We start from the raw sequence: 20,986 nt of genomic DNA on the forward strand, positions 1-20,986 counted from the left end.
AATCCATACTCAGCTCTGGTGTTCTGCTAGTGCCTATGAACACAACTAAAAGTTTAGCAGTGTATTAGTCCTGCCACTGTTACCTCAAGTCCTCCTTCAGATATTTACTTCTACTCTAACATCATTTTGTGTTTATTAGACTCTGCCTCTTGTTGGTTCCAGGTGTAGTTTTGCCACCACTGAGAGCTGTTGCTTGATTAGCAACATATTTGTGCATCTGCCAAACTAAACAACATGAACTTCCCTGTTGCTTTGTGGCAAGTCTTATGCACATGTATAAACGAAAGACAGCTTGTACATGATTTTTATTGACTCACTGTGTGTTTGGCTAAACTTGACTCCTCTTCATTTTGCACCTCATGAAATAAAAAGTACAAAAAGCATGTTAGGATAACAGACATCAAGACAGGGCTCAACATTAAGGATTGCCTGCTTGTCCAACCTGACAAGTGGTATATATATATAAAAAAAAAAAAAGAATTAAGCAATTAAACTATTTTGATAATCAATTTATCATATAAGTAATTTTTCATGTAAAAAGGCAGAAAATGCTGTTTTAAGCCTCTCAAACATGGAGATTTCCAGCTTTTCTCAATTTATTATCATATTAAACTGAATATCTTTGGGTTTTAGACTGACAAAATAAGGCATTTAAAGACATGACCTCAGACTTTAAAAAAACGTGATGGATATTTTTCCACTATTTTGTACCATTTTACAGATGTTGAAGCCCTAGAATAAACATGACTAAACTTAAGTCTTTGTTGTAATTTGAATAACCACGAATAAATTAAACAATTTGTGTGTGGGCAAGTAAAATTTGACTTCAAGCAAGCAGACTTTTGATCCTTTTTCTTGACCAGGCAAATGAAAATAAACCATTAATGTTGAACCCTTTAAAGGTACGTCATCTTCTGCCAACATTTACTGAGCTGAGGTGATGCAGTCCTGCAGATAAGATGATGAATGAGAGGCCAGCATTAATAAAATCCCCTGATATCCATTAGCTTTCAGTGCTGTGACCCTTAGTCCCAAAATAGATGCGTTTTACATTCTAATGACAGCATGTTCCTTAAAACATTATAGCCACAGAGCATTAGATATCATCATTTAGTGTAAACAGTGGAGATAGGAGTTCCTTCTCCTGACAACCACAGATGAGAACAAACAGCAGTATACTGTCCAACACACAATAAAAATGAGACTTTGAGAATCCAGATTTGACAATACTTTGACAATGCCAGCCTGTCACTCAGGACTCAAGTTTAAATCCTGAACTCAAAAAGCCACATTCATCCAGTGCAAACAGGCCCCATCAATTCTGTAAAAATAGGAGACAAGTTGTCACAAAATGAGAGAACACTTTCATAAATATGGCAATAATGACAAGCTAAGAAATTCACTTGACTGAATGATTTTAAAGGCATGGATACATGTTCTAATAACACTGGGAGAGTATCTGCTACTGTCCTGCCACTAGATGTTACAGGCCTGACATTTCTGGAGTGAAGTGGGAAAGGCCTCGCGAGCATCTGCTGAGCACCCCAAGACTTTTGTTCAGTATTAAAGCTTGTATAATGAGCCCAGTACCTCAGCCCTTTCAGCAAAGCAGTTCTGTTTTACTTCTACAGGCTGACTGCACAATGGAGCTCAGCTGTGTGGATCAGAACGAGCTCACGACGAGCCAAATGAGGTTGTGCTAGTGTTTTTAAGTTCTCCTTTTTAAAATGTGGCACCGCTCAGTGGCCAAGGTGCATGCAAAGCCACCATGTCTGAGACTTGGCTCCACCTCTGGGGTTTGTAAGTTTGTTTTGAGTTTAAATGCTATGAAGTCTCATCCAAATGCTCTCGCATATGGATTCCTTCTACACACAGAAGTAGCCTCCAGTTTTCAGCCTTTTCAGCAGCCACAGTTGTTCAACCTGAATCACTTTGTAATGAAAACACAAGGAGGCATATCAGTGGTCTGATCGTTTGCAGAAAATGAGATATGGAGCAGCATGAAGGAGTGCTGGAATGGCAAATTTATGGACACGTACATACAACTAACACAAAACAGTGATTTTTTTAAAAAAAGAGTCAGAATAGTAGCCACCAACAGTGAGTCATTATGGTCAACTTGTTGAGGAGTGGCCACTGTGATGAAAGGTAAAGAAGCTTCAGCAGTTATTAAAAAAAAGTAAAATTAATTTCTACTGGCCCGAGTAACCTAAAGAATCAGCTATTTCAGCCTGAGGAGGGAAAAACATGACAAGAGATGAACAGATAGGAAAAGCCACTCAGTCCTCTTGAATAAGAATGAAGCTTGTGTTCACAGTAGCCTGTTGATTCATTTGGAGATAGTGAAAGCCTCATTTCCTGGCTGACTGATTGAGCTGTTATACATGCAAATCAAGGCAGCACAGTTCCATGTCTGATGTCCACTGTGCTCCATATACAGACATCCTCTCAAGTGCCATGTAAGTAGTGCATGTCCTTGACTGCGATTCCCTTGTCTGGGTCCAATAGAGCAGCTTCAAGCATTTCCCCATCGAGATCCTCTTATCCCGGTCCAGTGATAATGAAAGATATGTTGCTGATCCCCTGGTCAAAAACTCAGACACTAACACTGAATCTCATGTGCAAAGGAAACAAACTGCTGGAGGAGTTGCGTACTGAAGGTGCATGAGTTGAGTTCAAACGGCACCTTGGACGGTCTCACAAGGAATGAAAGACTCACTTGAGTATCATACTGCATGCTTTACCTAAAAACACACAAACAAACCACAAAGCTGCTCATGTTAAAAACAATTTTCCAGTTGTTCAGCACACTTGTGCAGACCAAAGGTGTGGGGTCTACGTCAGCATGTGAGTGTGAGAATACAAACTTTCAGTGGTGGTTGTGATGCACTGTTATCCCACCGGAACAGCCTGTCGCCCCCTGTCACCTATACATGAAAGACAGCCTCAGGGGACAGAGGTCCATCTTAGCCCCGGCCAAAGAGGGCATACAAGAAATCTTGCTTTAGAGATGGTCGAGTGTTGGTGAGCTGCATCAGTCCACCCTGCTCTCAGACAGAGAACTCAGACCCACTGCGGCGACCGTGGGTTAACAGCAACAGGCGTCGCAGACGAAGGCCTGTGAATGGATTGCACCATAGCAGGGAGGGCGGACCCCCAAATACAGCTTTCATTCCGTCCCATCTCATGCGACGCTCCCATGTGGGCTTCTCGTTTTTAAGACGTTCAATCTCCTGCAAGACATTCAAACCCCTCTGTAAATAAAAGATTCCTCATTAAGTTCTGTTTGTTTTGGCTCATTAGCATGCTAACATACACAAGTATATTAAAACTTGAGAGAAGATCATAGGGCATATGATATTGATTTTGAAAAAAACAAAGTATTAAATTACAGTCTTAATATATTAGATATACTTATAGACCAGTGTTAATTTTGTTCATGAAATTTTTGATAAGTATTAGCTGATGTCCTTTTATGTCAGGATGAAACTGTGATGATGTTAGTAAAAAAAATATATTGACAACTAAAATTATGAGGAAATCCCTGTTCATTCTCTCCTGATCAGTTAAGACTAGATGAAATAGTTGGCTGTGTTCAGACTGACAACATGCACTAATAAATCTAGCTAAGCCTAAGAAGCTGAACGTAACCATGAGCTGCTGCTCAAATGATGAGTGCCTCATCTTCACCAGCTGCCTGTCAGATGGGAGGAAAAGAAAGAAAAGAAAGGAGACCTATGGGCACTTTTCTCTGAACTAAAGGAGTGCCTTGCGGATTTAAGAAAAAAACACTGCCAATTTAAAAAGATACTTAAAGACACACCATCCCACAGTGTCTGCCAAGGTAAATATCAGTTATGTAAGTTGATTGATTCCATATTTCTATACATTTATTCTCTTTTAGGAATACCTCTAGCATTAGCATAGCTCAAAGTTCTATGTAGATTCAGGATGCATTGAACTTGCCTTGCTCCTTTAACATTTTGTTAAATTTAACAGCGCCAAGCTAAACATCTACTCTTTCTAAAAGATCATTTATGGCTTCTTATGACTCATTACCAGACATGAACTCATTCAGCCAACACTTAATATAATTCTGTATTAACATTAGCTCCATGTAAAATGAACGAACTTGATGTTTCCCACATAATGCTTGTCCTTCTTAACAACATTTTCTCTGCTGATCTAGTAAAATCAAGTTCAACTGAAGGAAAAATGATGCTGAATTTAGCAGGAGACCTCAGTAATATATTAAAAATGAGTTTTATCAGGTAATGGACATTGTCAGTGTCTAAAAACTAATAATGATGCATCAACAATGCATTCATTTATATATAATATATAAGAATGTGTCAGTAACATTCTCAGCCTAGATGACTAAACATGTATTTCAAGGTGTGCACACAGACACACAGAGACAGACAGACCGACAGACACACACACACACAGTCTGTTGAAGGGAACAAAGCTTGCAGGGTGCAGTGGATACTGACCGTCTCATCATTGCAGATGGAGTGGATCTGCGTACCAAACATTACAGCTGTGAAAGTGAGGAAGAGGATGGCTTCGAGACAGAGGAAGATCAGCAGCAGTACGGACACCCCTGGAGAGAAGTCACTGCACTCTGGTTGCAGGAAGAGAGGGAGAAATGTGGCATTTTTATTTTGTTCAGGAAAAAAGAAACACCAACTAAAGTAAAAATGCATTTTGAAGAGGGCAGATTCCTTAAGTTGATATTCTTCTCTTTGAGAGTCTAAACCTAAAGCAAAAACAGATCACTGGGTGAAATCCTGCAAAGTGGTTCAACAAAGACCCGGGTGAAATGTTGCCTGTTTGAGTCCGATGAAGTTGTGGAAGCTAATAATAATGTAGTGTGTGCATTCCCTTTATTTTTTTTTTTGTTTTTTTACTGATGCTACATTCTTGCACCCAACCTTAATATAGGATGGATGTGCAAATAGTAACTCTAATGCATCCTACCACAACCACTGTTGCCTGATTCTGAACAGCTAGAAACATAAGTATGCAAAAGATGAGACTGCGACTTTTGCACCTGTCAAACTGACCTGGTTGTATTGGTTAGCATGGAAAAGAAATTGGTAGAAATAGTTCCTTGCTTAGTCAAGAGTATAATCTTGTAGAGGGCAGTAGAAGCTGGAGCTCTAAGACTGAAATATTATCTTCATTTTCTGTCTCATTCCTTCAGAGAGACCCACAAGGGAGCAGGAAAAGATCAATGGCAGCCCTGTGAAGACTGTGCAGCACAACTCCAATGACCTGTGCAGAGCAGCTGTTCTTACAACAGGATAACAATCGTTTTCCTCTTTCCGCTCCATCTCTCTTCATCTCTCTTAGCAGTTCCAGTCTCTTGAATAAATATCTATAATTTGTGACTCATAAACTAAATCTTTCTGACATACTGTGTTTGTTGTATAGTAGTCGTAGTAGCATACTCAGTGCCTTACCGTTCCACTGGACTTTAATACAGGTGAAGAAGTGTATACCGCTGAGGCCCAGGGCATGGGCAGAAATCAAGGCTATGTACATCTGCAGAAAGAACAAAAGAAGAGGCGAGACAGTGCGAAACAGTGTCAGAGAGAGGGCAAAAAACCCATTCCAGCCGTATCCCACAAGGTTGGTTTTGCAGATTATGTGCTAATGTAGACTTGCTCATTTCACATTTGTGAGGGAAAAAAAATCTTTTGACCTGCAGTTAAAAAAAACAATGTATGCATGGTGCATGGTTGCAATATAGGAGTTTTTATTGTCAACGTCTGTATCTATCTACGGCAATATGTATGGAGAGCAAACTACAAATGTCATCACACGGGTGACCTTGTACTGCTCAGCCATATATGACAGATTTGTGTTTCTGTCATCAAAAAAGTTCCAGTCAGCACATGAAGCCATAAAAAAGTGCTGATGTTGTCAGGAGAGTCATAAATGACTTTGAGAGTGAACATCATGTTGACCTGTATGATGTTCACACAAGACAGTGCTACAAATACTAGTGGGACAATTTTCAAAAAGGGATGGGAATTTTACCATTTCTCCCCATCTAGCCTAATGTAAAGTCATGGCATTTTAGAAATATTTAAAAAACAACTTAAAAGGGACAATTCACACCAAAATCAAAAATACATATTTTCCTCTTACCTGTGGTGCTATTTATCCATCTAGTCATTATAGTGTGAGCTGTTGGGTTTTGGAGATATCTACCATAAGAATGTTTGCCTTCTATAATAGATAGGGGTGTAACGATTCACTCATGCGTCTGATGCATCGGACTTTAATATGTTAGATACAAGTGCATCAGTTCAGACAGCCTGCATCGGTACATGAATTGGAAACAAGTTGATGCAGCACTAGCATATCGATACATCTCATTAGAATGTGCATATGTTTAATTTTGGGATCAGGGAGGTGCCACTGTTAACTTTCCTCCTTAACTTTCCTTTCATCTTCTCTCCCCCGCTGTCTCTGTCTGCACCACTCTCGCTGGATGCTGCCTCGTTCACAAAAACAAGCACTCCCTCCTCCCTCTCCTGTGTCTCCTCTTCATTTGCTCAAAACAGACCGCGCTGAAAACGGTGACAGAAGTGACATTGTATCGCGTCACACCACCAAACTTTCATAATGTGCAAGTGTACAATAAGTTTGGGTTTTCTAAGAAAGATGAGAAACGCTACTGCAGATCATTTATGCAAAAGGTGTCGGACAGCAGAGTACAGAGACACAAGTCTGACCCACAGAGAGGTCATGTCACTGTGAGAGCAGGTAACACTTCACTGTTCCTCCACACTAATCAAAACCACAGCACTCTTCATATGAAACAGAGCAGCAGATCATCTTACTGCAAAAATACTGATATTTTAAACAGTTTTAAAGTTTCTCATTTATCACATTTATCTCATTTACACGAGACTCATAATAAGATATAAACATCACTGTAATGTCCCCTTCTCTCTGTCTCTACTGTTACTATATTTAGTAAAACTATCAGGACTTTTTGGCAACTAACAGCACTCTACAAATGTAGCATTACTTGAATCAAAATGTAAAGACACATTGCATTGTCTTGTATTGCATTGTATCGTATCGTGACAGAGCTGAATCGTATCGAACCAAATCGTTGCCCACTTAAAGGTTTATAAAATACATCGTATGGTTGATCATGTATCGAGATACGTATCGAATCGTCTCTGTCAGTGAGATACACACCCCTAATAATAGACTTAAATGACTCTTCTTTAAGAAAGTAGTTCCTACATAAAATTACTCACAAAAAGGTCTGAGAATTATCTTGAGTAGCAGGGTCATGATTTCTGAAAAGCAGCATTCCTTCTGAGTTCAAATGTATTTTTAGTTTTTTTAGTACCACAAGCTGAGTGCCATCCACTTCCATTGTATTCAAGAGAACACAGAAATCTCTTACTGCCGATATCTCCATAATTCTACAACTCACACCAAAACAATCCAGACGTATAAACAGCTCTACAGGGCGGAGGAAATAATGTATTTTTGACTTTGGGGTGAAATGTCCCTTTAATAAAAAAAAATGTGTCAAAAAGGAGAGTCAAGACTAATGCCACTTTAAAAACACTAGAGACAATGTAAATTTGTTGTTTATTCATTTATAAAAATGAACATTAAGTGATTAAGGAATTACTGTATGTATTATTAAAATTAAATGGACGTGTCCATGAGTACTTGTGCATACTTACAGTGAAAAGTACAAAGAATCTCTGATTCTTTTCTCCCACGCAGTTATTGACCCAGGGGCAGTGGTGATCCATCTTCCTGATGCATCTTTTACAAATACTGCAGGCAGGAGTGAGGAGATGTTAATGCAAGACACACCGACTCTGCTAATGTCATCAAATATACTTGCTCCTGTTTACACAAAACATGCACTGACCTGCAGTGGTGAGCCCTTTCAGGCTTGATGCTGCAGCACTTGGGGCACTTGTAGATAACCTCACCAGGCTTCAGCTGTAAGCTCTCCATGTACTCCTTGGTCGCGTTGCCCTTAGGAACTGCACCCTAAGGAGGATGGAAGACAGACAAAGACAAATGCTGTCAGTTATAAATGTCCAAATAGATGCATTATGCCCTTGTGGCTCAGAATTCAAACTGTATCTTTGTGTACACAGCAGTTTCATAATTGTTTTCATGTTTCTGGGCTGGTGAAAAAGGTTTAAAAAAGCCTCTACTTACACACACTATTACAATAATTACTTGTCTTTAGGATGTAAGTAAGACTGGGTGTTTGATTTTGATTGAATTTGCAGGAAACACTGAGTCTGGTTGTTATTTTTTCAGCCTGACAAAATGCACGGAATGGTACAAGCAATCTTTTTGGTCTGGGAGCTTACAATATACCCATTACCTGAGTGAATCACAATCAGAGTAACAATGAAATAAATGCACAAATAAACATAAGACTTCTGAAGCTTAACCAGAACTCCAGTTTAACACACTAGTGCAGAACTGTCTATGTACTATTTTGGGCTTTTAAATGCAGCAATTGTTCAGGCTGGGCTGTTGGGCTAGAAAGCACCAGTGGAGCTGTCATCACACATCCACTTTTTCGAGTAAGAATGAGTCGACGTTGCAGCAGCAGCAGCACTAACAATATTTGACCTACAACCCCCTGAAGCATGAATTGGTTGAATTTACCAAGGGTAGTCACAAAGTATTAGTAACACAGTGCAGAAGATTCCCTGTGGCACTGACTTTTGACTATGTCATCATCACTCACTGCAGTTGGATAAAGTCGTACCAAATTATGGATTGTTTGAAAATATTAAAAGGCTTCATATAAAATGAGAGACTTTAAAAGTGTCAATGGAACAAATTACATAAAGTTAGTTTAACTTTGTGTAGAGAAAGTAATTTTTTTCCTAAAAATCCTCTTCTCTGCACAAAAGGTATTTGGGAAAACATTAAGAATTCCCCAAAATTTGACAACATTACAGCCCATTTTCATTAAAATGTCTATCTTGTGAATATCTTTTGAAACACCAAGGATATAAAGTTGGACATTTCAAATGGGAAATTCCTATCTCTGACTTAAAAAAAAACAACAACAACAAAAACAAGACTGTTCTCAGATTAACAAATTAAACTGGCGTAATAGAGCACATCTTATTCATTGATTTTTATCCATGTTTTCTCTACTTCTTCATTTTTCTTATCCTCCCACCCTTTCTCCATCTGCATCCTCAACCCTGCTTCTTCTCACTGCTTAACATGCTTACCGGGTCAGTCAACATGGTGCGCAGATGTGAGGCCAATGCAAGCACAGCAAGGGAGTTGAAGGTGGCCCCGTTCAGCAGAGAGTACCAGAAGTTTTTGCTGGGCAGCAGCATGACAAAGTTCACCACAAATTCAGCATACAACACCAGGAACCAGGTCATGGTTGCACACACCATCCCACAGCTGTCCTGAATGAACCACAGTGTGCGATTCCCCGCTGTGTGGCCCGTGTGGGGACCCCCAACCATCACTCCGGCTGCCAGGCTCCCCGCCTCGACGTCTGCCCCGGCCGACAGCAGTGGATGGTGCTGCTCCATATCTCGCAGTCGGTGGTTTGAAGACTGCATCCTGCCCTAGGGAGAGGGGAAACATTGAAAGGCAGACCAAATTTAGGACTTCTGTCTCTGTCTTCCCACAATAAGAAAGCACAAGACATATGCAGTAGTTAGTTCCTCTCATGAAAAGATTAAATCGAAGAGAGAGAGAGAGACATTTTGTGGGTTTTTTGTGTTCTTTTTTTTTTACATTTTAAACTGGTTACCATTCACTTCAATTGTACTGGATTTTGCTGCAACACAGTTTTCCACTGAAGCTCTGAGAGTGTTTTGTGAACTGGAGATCTTCACCCATCCTCACATCAGCACAGGGGTGAGTAGAGATTGAGTGAAATTTCATTTTTGGGTGAACTATCACTTTAAAATGTCCAACCAACAGTCCAAAAGTCAGAGACTCTTACTCTATACCATTCATAGGAATATTTTGTCCTGGTTTCAGAAGAAAGGACACAAGGTCACCAAAATCACCAGGAGACATCACATGAAGACCCTGTTTTTTTCTCCACATATACTGGCAATCTGGCTAGTAGCTGTTCAGACATAGTGCTCAAATCTAAGAGTTGGACAGGCTACCAACTATCATCATTATCCTTACAGCATACCACTAGTGGGGCAAAGAAAATGTACGAACAAGGGTGAGTCAACCTTGGACTCCACTCTTCAAGCTCAGGGCCCTTTGAGCCACTCAGCTGCTATTACAAGAGACATGAGTCACTGGAGTTTCTTCTTCTGTATTCATGTCAAGGTCACAAGAGAACGTTCAGAGACGTCCAGAGAGACAATGTCTGCAGCTTTAAGATAAATCAATGCCTGCCCCGATCCCTTTAGAAAACTGATCCTACAGCTGAGGTACATGTGAGGAATACAGGCTAATAATAATCTGGAGACCCAGTTACCTTCTGTTGGCAGACTTCACTGTGACTCACAAGGCTGTACCAAAATATACTACATCTACGATTTTAGGTTTCTTTGGTGCAACTAATATTCCAATTTACTGTTAGATTAGTCAGAGGTCAGATCAAAAACATCCATCTGGCTATGCCAAAATACTCATGGAGTGTACTAAATAATACAAGCTAGATTTATTTATCATTAATCAACACTGTGTTACAGTAAGATAAGGTTATGCAGTGAAGACTCACTAAAAACAGATAGCACTTCAATACAATAACACAGGAGTAGGGATGAACAAAATTAGATTTTTGCTGATATTTCCAAGCTCCTTTTGGCCGATGTCTGTGCAAATTATTTTGCACCTAACTGCAGAGAACATAAAGTATCTCCTGTGGTTTAATTAACATATTATGTCTACTCTTATTGTGATGGCCCCACTGGCAGATTCAGACATAATGCTTTTCCAAATGTACGCATTCGCTGGACAAAAGAAGAAGAAACTATTGCTGAAGGGCTTTTTTTGGGTGCCTGTTACGCTTTGTTCTACACAAATTCATCGTAATGATCAGGATTATGGCTATTAAGATCGGCAATTAAATTTGTAGTGGTAAAGGAATGAGATTTGGCTCCTACTCACATGACCAACACTGGGCAATCATTGCAAATAGCAACGCTGCTATCAGTTTTACTCTCCTACACACTGCAGACATACTTGCATCGTGTGTGCATGATTAAAGCGTCATCTTACAGGCTTATCATATGGACAGAATGCTCATTTCGGGATAATATGACATTTCACGTTCATCAGCGGATACAAGTGATGTGCCGGTATTGTTGTGCATCTCTAAGCATAAGACGTGTACTGTCTTGGAGTAGATTTAGTGCAAAAATGTGTACTTACCCATGAGGCTGCTGTGACAACCCTGGATTAATAATCAATATTTCCCTTACTACCAAGGTGGCAGGACTTGCCATCCTATCTAGATAAGCTAGAATGTGTGGTTATATGCCCAGAAGAATTTCATTTGTAATGGTTTCAAACAATTGCCCAAGCTTTTTCTTACTGACAATAAAATTCAGGAGGCTAATGATGATGCCAGTGTTGTATATGAGTGTATTTAACTGTATAATCCTAGAGGTGTAAGGAAAAAAATTGATATTTGAGTATGCGATAATGTGTCGATTCTCTATTGCGATACGTGCGAAGACTCGTGTCAGTGGTTCATTTTGTCTTTTGTTTAAACCCCAACTGCAAAATAGCAATGTTTTCAATCTTAACTGTTTTCATTGTATAATAACATAACCTTTAAATTTTATAACTCAGATTTTTTACATATATTGGTGTGTTCATTGGTGTGATGTTTTTCCTAAATTAGATTTCAAAAATATATCACCTTTCTTACAGTACAGAAATATATTGCAGTATATTGAATTGTAACCCCTGTATAGTGATATATATGAAACCAGCAGCTAATATATAGCCCTATAGGATACATGATATCAAAAAGGGTGTAGCTAAATGGAAAATGCAGTGACACAGCAGTAAGATTGCTCTCAGACTTTTGAGGTCAGTCATCATCTCATACAGGAAAGGCATTATGAACTTGCTATGCATGTGCTGTATGGCCAGTTGTGACTGACTGTCATGACACTGTGTTTATATCCAACTGCACACATACAGTTTTGTAGTCCTGAAATGAAAGTCAGTAACACAGCTGAAAGAACAATCTTGCATTTTAAAATCCTGTTTAACATGCTTCTACATCTTACCAGCAACTCATTATTTAGTCATTATTAAACCACGTGAAGGAAATTCCTGTTATAATCATGTGTTTCCAACACACAGAGGTCTATCTTATGCTACGATATTATGTCAAAAGGTACTGTGAAACTGAATATGGTATGGTTCATTGTAAAAGAGCCCAGAAGGAAGTTGCGGCCAACTCTCCCTGTGTCAGTGAGTTCTGTTAAAGTTAATAATGTATCTTTGCATAATGACATATGTGGGAAGTTTAAAGAGTAGGTGCAGCTGGTGGTTGGAAGACAGAAGAACAGTAGTGTGTCCTAAGAAAAGACAATATCTTGACCATATTTTGAAGGTCAAGTAACACCCTGAGTGAAATCATTTGCGTCCTGCTGGTATCATGAATAAGAGAGACTGGCTTTTGTCAGTCATATCTGTTTAATGCTGATGGTGACTCTTGCTTGCCAGAAATAAAGATCTATTGAGGATTTGAATATTGTGTGACCTGGTATTTGATTGCCAATTCTCATCTGTATTCTGTGTAAGACAAGAACTATTTTTTTCAATGTCTGTGACACCACACAATTGTCACAAGTTGTTAGGTGCTTATTGCGTTTATTGGTGTGGTGTTCCAGTAGACTGATGTGATGTTGTGAAGGAAATGACTACTTCCTTTTGCTGAGTATTTAAATCAAATAAGACACTTCCAGTGAGATTGATGGTGTAGAGCTAAGCTTTCACTCTTTAGCTGACTAGTCAACCAGGCGGCATTTCAAACAACACACTGCCGTTGGTTTCTGCTTGCATCTAAAAACTTTCCATATCAGTGGATGTAATTGAAATTGCTTGTACAATGGAAATGTCAGCTGGGGACCAGAGTTTTTTGGCCTGCAGGGCTGAACCCCAAACCAGAGAAGATGTCTTTCTAACAGCCTGATTAGGAGTCCATTTCAGGCCACACAGAGATTTCATGGGAAGTGACTGGGAGTAATAGAGGCATTCTATTAAAAAAAAAAAAAAATGTGCATTACAGTTTAATCGGTGGCTAGTTTTCTGGGAAAATGTATGATAGTGACTTAAATCTATGCCACCTAAAAAGGCTTACCCACAGCAAAACAACTTGTGCACAAAAGCTGTGAGCCTTTTTATTCAAATTTCTATATTTGACACAGAAACACACGTTTGGAGAATGGAGAATTTGAACAAAGTAAAAGAAAAAACTACAATAACACAGGCACTTTCTAACACCTAATACAACATAAATGCTGAACTGTAATTTAATGTCTGCATCTAGGCTAAAATTTGTGCATCTGTATGTATGTATTAATAAGATAAAATACAAGTCTTTCACTTTTATGCAAAGCAATTTTCTATGGGTCATGGATGGGTCAGTGTTTCAGGTAAACGTGACTGAGATGCCAGAAAGACTCAGTCTCAGTGGTGCGTCAGGTTGCATCCTCTGGGTGAGCTGATGAAAATGTGTTTGGGTTGTGTGCTGGTAACAAGGACCGGAGCAACTAAGTACGTAAATTGAATTAAAATATGACAGAATCACCATCTGAGTCACACCTAATCCTGCACACAAAGTCAGTGTAAAAAAAATTGTTGCTTTATTAGATAGTTGTAATTGTGCCTTCCTGTTGAAAGTTTAGTTTAAAGATAGCAGATAAGTTACATATCTGGCAAAATTAGGGGTGCAGAATTAATTGAATATTAACCAGCCACTCTGCAGCAGTGGTCTAAGCAGAATTACGTGGATGTTCTGGCTCCAGTCCAGAGTGGAAGAGTAATATACAAGAGAAAGCAGATGGGAAAAACAAAAACAAAGGTCTGGAGCACAAGACAAAGGGCTAGTCCCTCAAAACTGATCACCATCAGTTGTTTGTAAGTATTTTGGATTTAGGGCAGGTGATGTTATGCGAGAACAAATCGGATGCAACGAGTTCATAAAACTTGAGTCTGCACCACAAAGAAAAACTAACTTGTTCAACAACAACCCTGCATGTTAGTGGGGACCAGACTAAGTACAATGAGAAGCACAATGAAGCCTTTCTGTAATGTTCTATATTTGTTGTCACTTCAATCTCTTCAGACTTAGAGAAAAAAACGATAAATTATCACTGCGAAATAAAAATTTTAACTCCTGACTTTTGGACTGACTTTTCACAATGACAATTTTTTTTCCTTATAGAAGTTTTTCATGACAGTTACAGTATATTGGTATCACATAGCAGGGTGAAGACATGTTACCAATGATACTAATTTGTCATGTTACATTTAGTGTGGCAGAGCCTCTCCAGTGAGACAGCAGCACCCTATTTGACCTGAATGGAAAACAACCTCAAATAGTACACTGGGAACACCTGTGTTTACTATTTAATGTCAAAATGGAGAGGCAACCTACATAGTTATCATTCTTATTAGTACATATAGTTTAGTGACATCAGTTAAATCACAACATAGCTCCACCACCCAACATCAACCTAAGCAGAAGTCAAAGAAACTGAAAACACCTAGACAGGGTTGAATCTGATGCCTATCAATGACAGGCTAAATCCAATGCTGATTGTTTTTTGGGCAATTTTTGGGGTGATATTTGTCATATTATTTTGCTAATGTAATAGTCTACAGAGTGACAGCCGCTGCTTCGCACCGCATCCTCATCCAGTGGCATAGTATCCACTCAGCTGGATCGTGAGTGCGCTGAGCTAGGTAAAGAGTGAGCAGTAAACAGCTTGCAGAGCCAGACTCTGCACTCTTTTCACACAGTGAACTAAAGGTGGATGAGCTGACGATGGTCCGTTGGAAAATTTTAACATATCACCCAACCGTACACCTATGTGAGTATGTCCTCCTGACAGAATGAAATAATGGACTAATGGTATCTCACTATATGTCAGCCCCAACCTAATTATTAAAAAATGTTAGCACTATGGTGTTTCAGTTAAAGTTTTCTCCTATAATTGATGCTCTGTTATTAATATGAAACACATTTTGCTTACATCTCCCTATAAATAAACAGCAGCAGGTTTGTATTTCATTGTGCATAATAACAAGACGAGGGAGGTCTCAAACTGATTGGGATTCAGGCATGTTTACTGAATTGGTGCAGGCTCTATAAAGTGATATTTTTCCAATGCTTTGTTTTTTACTCTGACTATGCAACTTGTCAATGATGTCTTCCAAAAGATCATTAAAACTCTGAAAACACAGACGTTTGTCAGCAAGTAAGCAGAGTGTCAACCACTAAGCTAACAAAATAAAGTGCAGCCACAGATTCACTTACTGACATGACAGCACGTGTCACTGAATGATGCAAGTCACAGCTGAATTGCCTTTTATAAAAATTACATTTTTCCTCTATCACAAAGATCAAGGCCGGACATGAGTCTGGAGGAAATCATTGCCTCAGTTAATAGCACTATTTTACACATTAAAATGAGGGAGGCTACTGTGAGCATCAACTAGTAAATTAAGTGACCCAAATGAAAGAATGTACCGTAAACTGAAAGAGTCAGCTCAGAAAAGGGTAGTAACTGATTGACCTGGCACATATTGTCGCTTCTCAATAATTTATCAGAGCAACATGTCGCAATGTCTGGATAAAAAATTAAAATATTGTCAGTTTTTGCAGTTTGAGTAATATTGAACATAAGAGGCTCAGCCAGCAAAATCAGATGCAGTAGAGTAAGACTGCATGATATGGTTAGAAAAAAAATCATACTATGATTAATTTTACAAATACGCCTATTTCACTATGATTCACGATTAATAGGAATGATCATTTTTTTCTTTACAATTTTCATTTTCCCTGGAAAAAAAAAAAACTATTAAAATCACAATGTTATGACATTTGTTGGAGTCTGTACCAAACAAACATGTTTTCTAACATCTGGAGAACAAGATTTGTAGGTCAGGGCACCTTTGTAGCACTGCAGTACTTCATTATAATGCTGTTCTCTCACACATTTTTCCTTTATCAAAAAAATGCAGCTTCTATGATCTCAACATTGCACTTGGCCATATTGCAATTTTCAATAATATTTTGATTAATTGTGCAGCCTGACCAGAGAAGCAGTGCAACATTTGCCAGGATAAGGTTATACTAATGTTTCCTATTTACAAAGTCAAAGACAGCAGAAACCATTGAAGGTGATGTTGAAAAATTATATTCATTATTATGCCCTGTCCGTTATTAAGAAACTTGACAACAATGGCCAGCAATATTATGGTGATGTTGACAAATGTGACCTGACAAGTGAACATAGCTCGACAATGCTATTTGTAGAGACATTATGCTATTTATGCTATTTGTAGAGACTTTATGCATACCTGCCACAGGGTGCCTTTGTCAATTTGACTTTTATATTACAAGAGTGCTGTGTACTCCACAACATAGCCCTTAATGGCATGCTGCCTTTCTGTTAAACAAAAGAGTTAGCATCGTCTTTGAGAGGACAGAATACGCTCTTGGCCAGTTTAAGGCATATTGATTTTACTGTGGTCAATGAAAGGGAGGTCCATTAAAGCCACACCAGCTGCTTGTCCAGCTGTCTGCCCTTCCCAGTCAGAGGGCACAACACAAGAGCCACCACATGTCCCTCTCTCTGCCCCTCCTCTCCTTATCTCTCTTCTTCTTCTCTTCTCTTTGACATAACCAGCAGTCACCTCATTGTCATCCTACTCAAATCACTTTGCAGGGTCATCACATACAAAGTCATAGCAAGGGCTGGCATCTACTGTCAAAGAAAATTAGATGAAACCTTAGCTAAAAGCCCAAAATATCCCTGAAAGAAGTGGGTTTCGATTTACTAAGTGATTTTATGTTTTACTGTCACATTTCTAAATTGCCAAGCAGCTCAACGGCCAACCTAATCTCATTCTAACTCAAAACAGTAAGTAAACAAAAATAAAATGTGGCTGTGTGGAAATTTTGTTACAACTGAATAAAGGTACCTTACGTAGTCTTTTCAATGGGCCATCAAAACTATGTCTTTAGGTTTGTTCTCCATTGACAGCAGCTTAAGACTTAATTTTCTTGCATTCACATCATCACACTTTTAAGTGGATTGAAGGCTTGTCTTCAAACAAAAAAAATTGTCAGCAAGAAATTACAAAATATTAAGCCAAGTTGCACATGACTATGCTCTCTAGTACAGACAGTTTTGTCAAGAGTCCACAACCTAGTGCCTCCCAAGAAAACCTCTTTCACAAGCATAAGCAAAAATGCGGAATGTCACTCTTCCAGCTTTTGCATATTAGATCAACAGACAACATCAGGTGAGCCGCTTGACTCTGGTTGCTCTTGTTATATGTCATGCTCTATAAAACAAAAGACATGCAAATTGAATGTAGGGCAACCTACCTAATATGTTCTCTCTTCACAATAACATGCTGTTGTGTGCACTTCCTGGACCAGCATTCAGGATGAAGTACATATGTGGACTGGCAGGCAGGCTGAAAAAGACAAGATATTCAATTCAACCTTTTGATCATAACTGATCATAAATATATAAAACACTCAGCTGAGAGGTTATTAATTTATTACACCCACTTAACATCGATAGGAATACTTATCGGTACTCTTATTGATACTATTCACCATAATTTGATGCAAACAATACATAACAAGACAAGATGTGACAAGGTTCAACAGTTACTTTATTTAGATCTGCAAGGATTAGTCTATTTACCAGTAAGGTGTCAACTGTTAAATTGATCTCTAACTATTGTGATTATCGACTAATCCTCTTTAATCATTTTTAAGAGAAACTCCAAATTACTGGCCACAGTTTGTTTAATACCAGCTGTGTCACATCTACGAGTTTGCAAGTGTTCCCTTTTCACTCCCAGGAAGCACGCCATCATGATGGCTATTCATAGCAAGGTGGTGACATTGCAAGTATTTTCTGGTAATAGTCTGCTGAGTAACTGATTTTCCTTTATTGACGTGTCTCTGGGGTGGCGACTCAAGTGTTAAAGAGTTGACCACTTCAAAGTAGCTGAGGTCTCTGACCAAAACACCAAACCACTGACATGCATCAGTTACTAAGATATACTGACAACTATCGAAAGATATTCTTGCGATTGTCTTCCCCCCTCCTGAAGCCAAATCAACCGCACCATCTGTGTTAGTTTACTATACTGAAATGTAATTGAGTTACACATTTTTAAGAAGTGGGAGAGGATAACGTTAAATTTCAAGTCTGACCAATGTACATTAGAGTCCTGCGAGATAATACTTTAATTTAACAGACAAACCACAAACGCACCTCGGCAGAATAGGAAGAGAGGTGTGACTGAGATTAGGTCCCTTATTCACACACCCTGGTGCAATGATAACTATAAAGGTCGTGACTGAAACTGAACACTTTCAACACACACACACACACACACACACACACACACACACACACACAACCGCTTGCTAGCCCGACACTTCTCATGCATCTACACTGGATGGTAGCTAAATCTCGACTGCTAACTAGCCACTAACAGAAGCTAGCAGTGTTAGCTAGCATGCTAACACTGTATGCGAGCGACGAGTGCAAAAGCAGAGGCTCCTGGACAACAGCTAAATTACATACCTTAATATTCCTAATTTCTGTTGGGAACGCCCTCTTAATACATGTTGGTGGCCTGTTTCAGATAAAGTCCAGCTCCAACGTAGCCGTACCCGCAGCAGCAGCAGCAACACATCGCTCTAACAACGGGCTGACAGCGACTAGTAACGACCGAACTTCCGGGGTTTGCCTCGGGTTTTTCCGTCACCGTTCGTTAACATTCGGGGAAAGGATATTTGCTTCAATAGCACCATGTCGTGGATTGTGACAGAATTGCAAATACAAAACTGCGATAATCTCAGCTGTCCACTCGCAGGTGCTGTTGGCTGAATACAATGCATGGTACTCCTAAGTAAATTTTAAGAAACGGCATTTCATTGAAATAGTGCAGGTTAATGGTCTATTCACCATTATTAAAATCCCTCTCCAGTCAAGAGATGAAAAAACTGATCACATTATGTCTTCTTTTTGTTCCTACAGTTGGATGTTTGAGCTTCACTGTGCATAATGATGTATGAGCAGAGTTTGGCACTAGAGCACTGTTTTCACATTCATCAGGTGAAAGTGGAGAGTTTCTCTGCGCTCGCTGAAAACTGGATTTTAAGCATGACATGTGACATCACAACAACTTTGGAAGTCAACAAAGGTGGGAGGCAACAAAGTACAAATACTTTTAAGTTTTTCTAAATTTCACTTTACTCCCTTCTTTTTAACACAAATATCTGAACTTTTTACACCTTACATTTTCAAAATTTCCTAGTTACTTAGCTCACTAATGCATTTGAGGGGAATTATTGATTATTTTTATATTGCATCATTGCGTGCCACCTTCCCAATATCAAGACCAACTTCAAGCTAAAAAGATGGGACAATAACACATAGAAAAGATGATGAAGCAGACCATTTGCATATGTGTTTGAATATGTAACTGTTATTGTATACAATGTGTATGTGTACATAGATGTATGTTCTGCTCCTTTCTGTGTAGTTTAACCACAGTAACAAGAGTACACTTTTTAAATAAACTATAGAATAGTAACTCATTGCCTGATATTAATGGTTTGTGCCCTTGAATTATTCATCTCAATTTAATGCATCAAGGGGCCATACCCATGTTTTTGAATGTACTTTACCTTTCTGCAGACAATTTTCAAATGGATGACTCGTAGTTTAAGGTCTCTGGAAGAATTGTTTTCCTTCCCAATCATATTCAAATGATATGTACCTCCATCATCAAACTCAAAGTTCTTGTATAAGATTTACAGGGATTTATTGCCAGAATGTGTCAGAAATGGAATATAATCTTCATAAGTATGTTTTCAATGGTGTATAATCATTTGAAAACACGAATTATTGTCTTTCATTTTACACAGGGTGTTGGTTCTGTACAGGCATGGAAGGGGAGGGTGATGTAAGGTGTTTGCAATCTGCAAGCTCCACTAGATGACACTCAATCCTGCACACTATGGGTTTAAACTGTAAAAACCTTCAAACCAGTCAACACCAAGCCTGCATTAATTTCTGTCACTATATAGGATGGATGGACACTTTTCGAATCAGTTTGCACTTGACCTCCTCCAGTGCCTGAACCTTGATCTGTATGTGCAGGTAAAGAAAAGGGTTGAAGGAATTTTACTATCCTCCGGCCTGCTTGATCCAAACCCAGTCTTGCTTAAAAGCCCAAATTCACTGAATCCTCTTGACACTACTGCAGTGGCCATTACCTTGAACTTTACAAAAATCCATGCATGAATAAATCAGAAAAGCAGAAAATTGTCTTGCTCTCTGTGATACTAAAACTTTCATGTACTTCTGGTCTGGTCAGTGATGTCACATCAGGCATTTTTGGGATTGACGGCTGAAGAAAACCACATGGCGTGACTAAGTGAAATATTTAGGGTCTCTTGTGGTCAGCTGGGGACAGATGCCCACTTGTAGCAGCATGTCCCCAGCAGGGAGCAGCAGGACCTTTCTGGCTGCAGTCTCTGCTGTCACGTGTCTCCCAAGAGTGGATTATAAAGCCAAGACAAAGCAGCTTGTCCCTTTCCTGCCCTGTGTCTGCAGCTGCGCAGTGAAAGCTCAGGGCTTCTGCCCTCTCCTGTTCTGGTTCAGAGCCGATATCAGCTGTCTGTTTTAGAGGGAGGGAGAGAAAAAATACCCAGCAATCCTCTAAAGCAGCTTAAAGGCTGAAT

The 20,986-nt window shown here is 39.2% G+C and overlaps 1 protein-coding gene across 2 annotated transcripts; it reads right to left on the minus strand.

Moving 5' to 3' along the window:
• Positions 1-1,958: 1,958 nt before the first annotated feature.
• zdhhc7 (zDHHC palmitoyltransferase 7) lies at positions 1,959-18,968 on the minus strand. Of its 2 annotated transcripts, XR_014770625.1 has the most exons (9): positions 18,819-18,968; positions 17,597-17,688; positions 9,261-9,611; positions 7,919-8,043; positions 7,725-7,821; positions 5,466-5,547; positions 4,494-4,624; positions 2,868-3,233; positions 1,959-2,744 (listed from the first exon to the last, which is right to left on the minus strand). XR_014770625.1 is itself a non-coding variant. In XM_084719573.1 (8 exons), the coding sequence occupies exons 3-8, from the start codon at positions 9,603-9,605 to the stop codon at positions 3,051-3,053; spliced, it is 963 nt and encodes a 320-aa protein (XP_084575699.1). In that variant the 5' UTR covers positions 9,606-9,611; positions 17,597-17,688; positions 18,819-18,968; the 3' UTR covers positions 1,959-3,050. The 2 variants fall into 2 exon arrangements, 1 of the variants encoding a protein (XP_084575699.1); XM_084719573.1 differs by having other exon boundaries at positions 1,959-3,233.
• Between the last annotated feature and the right edge of the window lie 2,018 nt (positions 18,969-20,986).

The sequence above is a fragment of the Lutjanus erythropterus genome, chromosome 1, assembly GCF_056507025.1.
Source record: "Lutjanus erythropterus isolate fLutEry1 chromosome 1, fLutEry1.hap2, whole genome shotgun sequence".
In the NCBI taxonomy this organism is placed as follows: Eukaryota; Metazoa; Chordata; class Actinopteri; order Lutjaniformes; family Lutjanidae; genus Lutjanus; species Lutjanus erythropterus.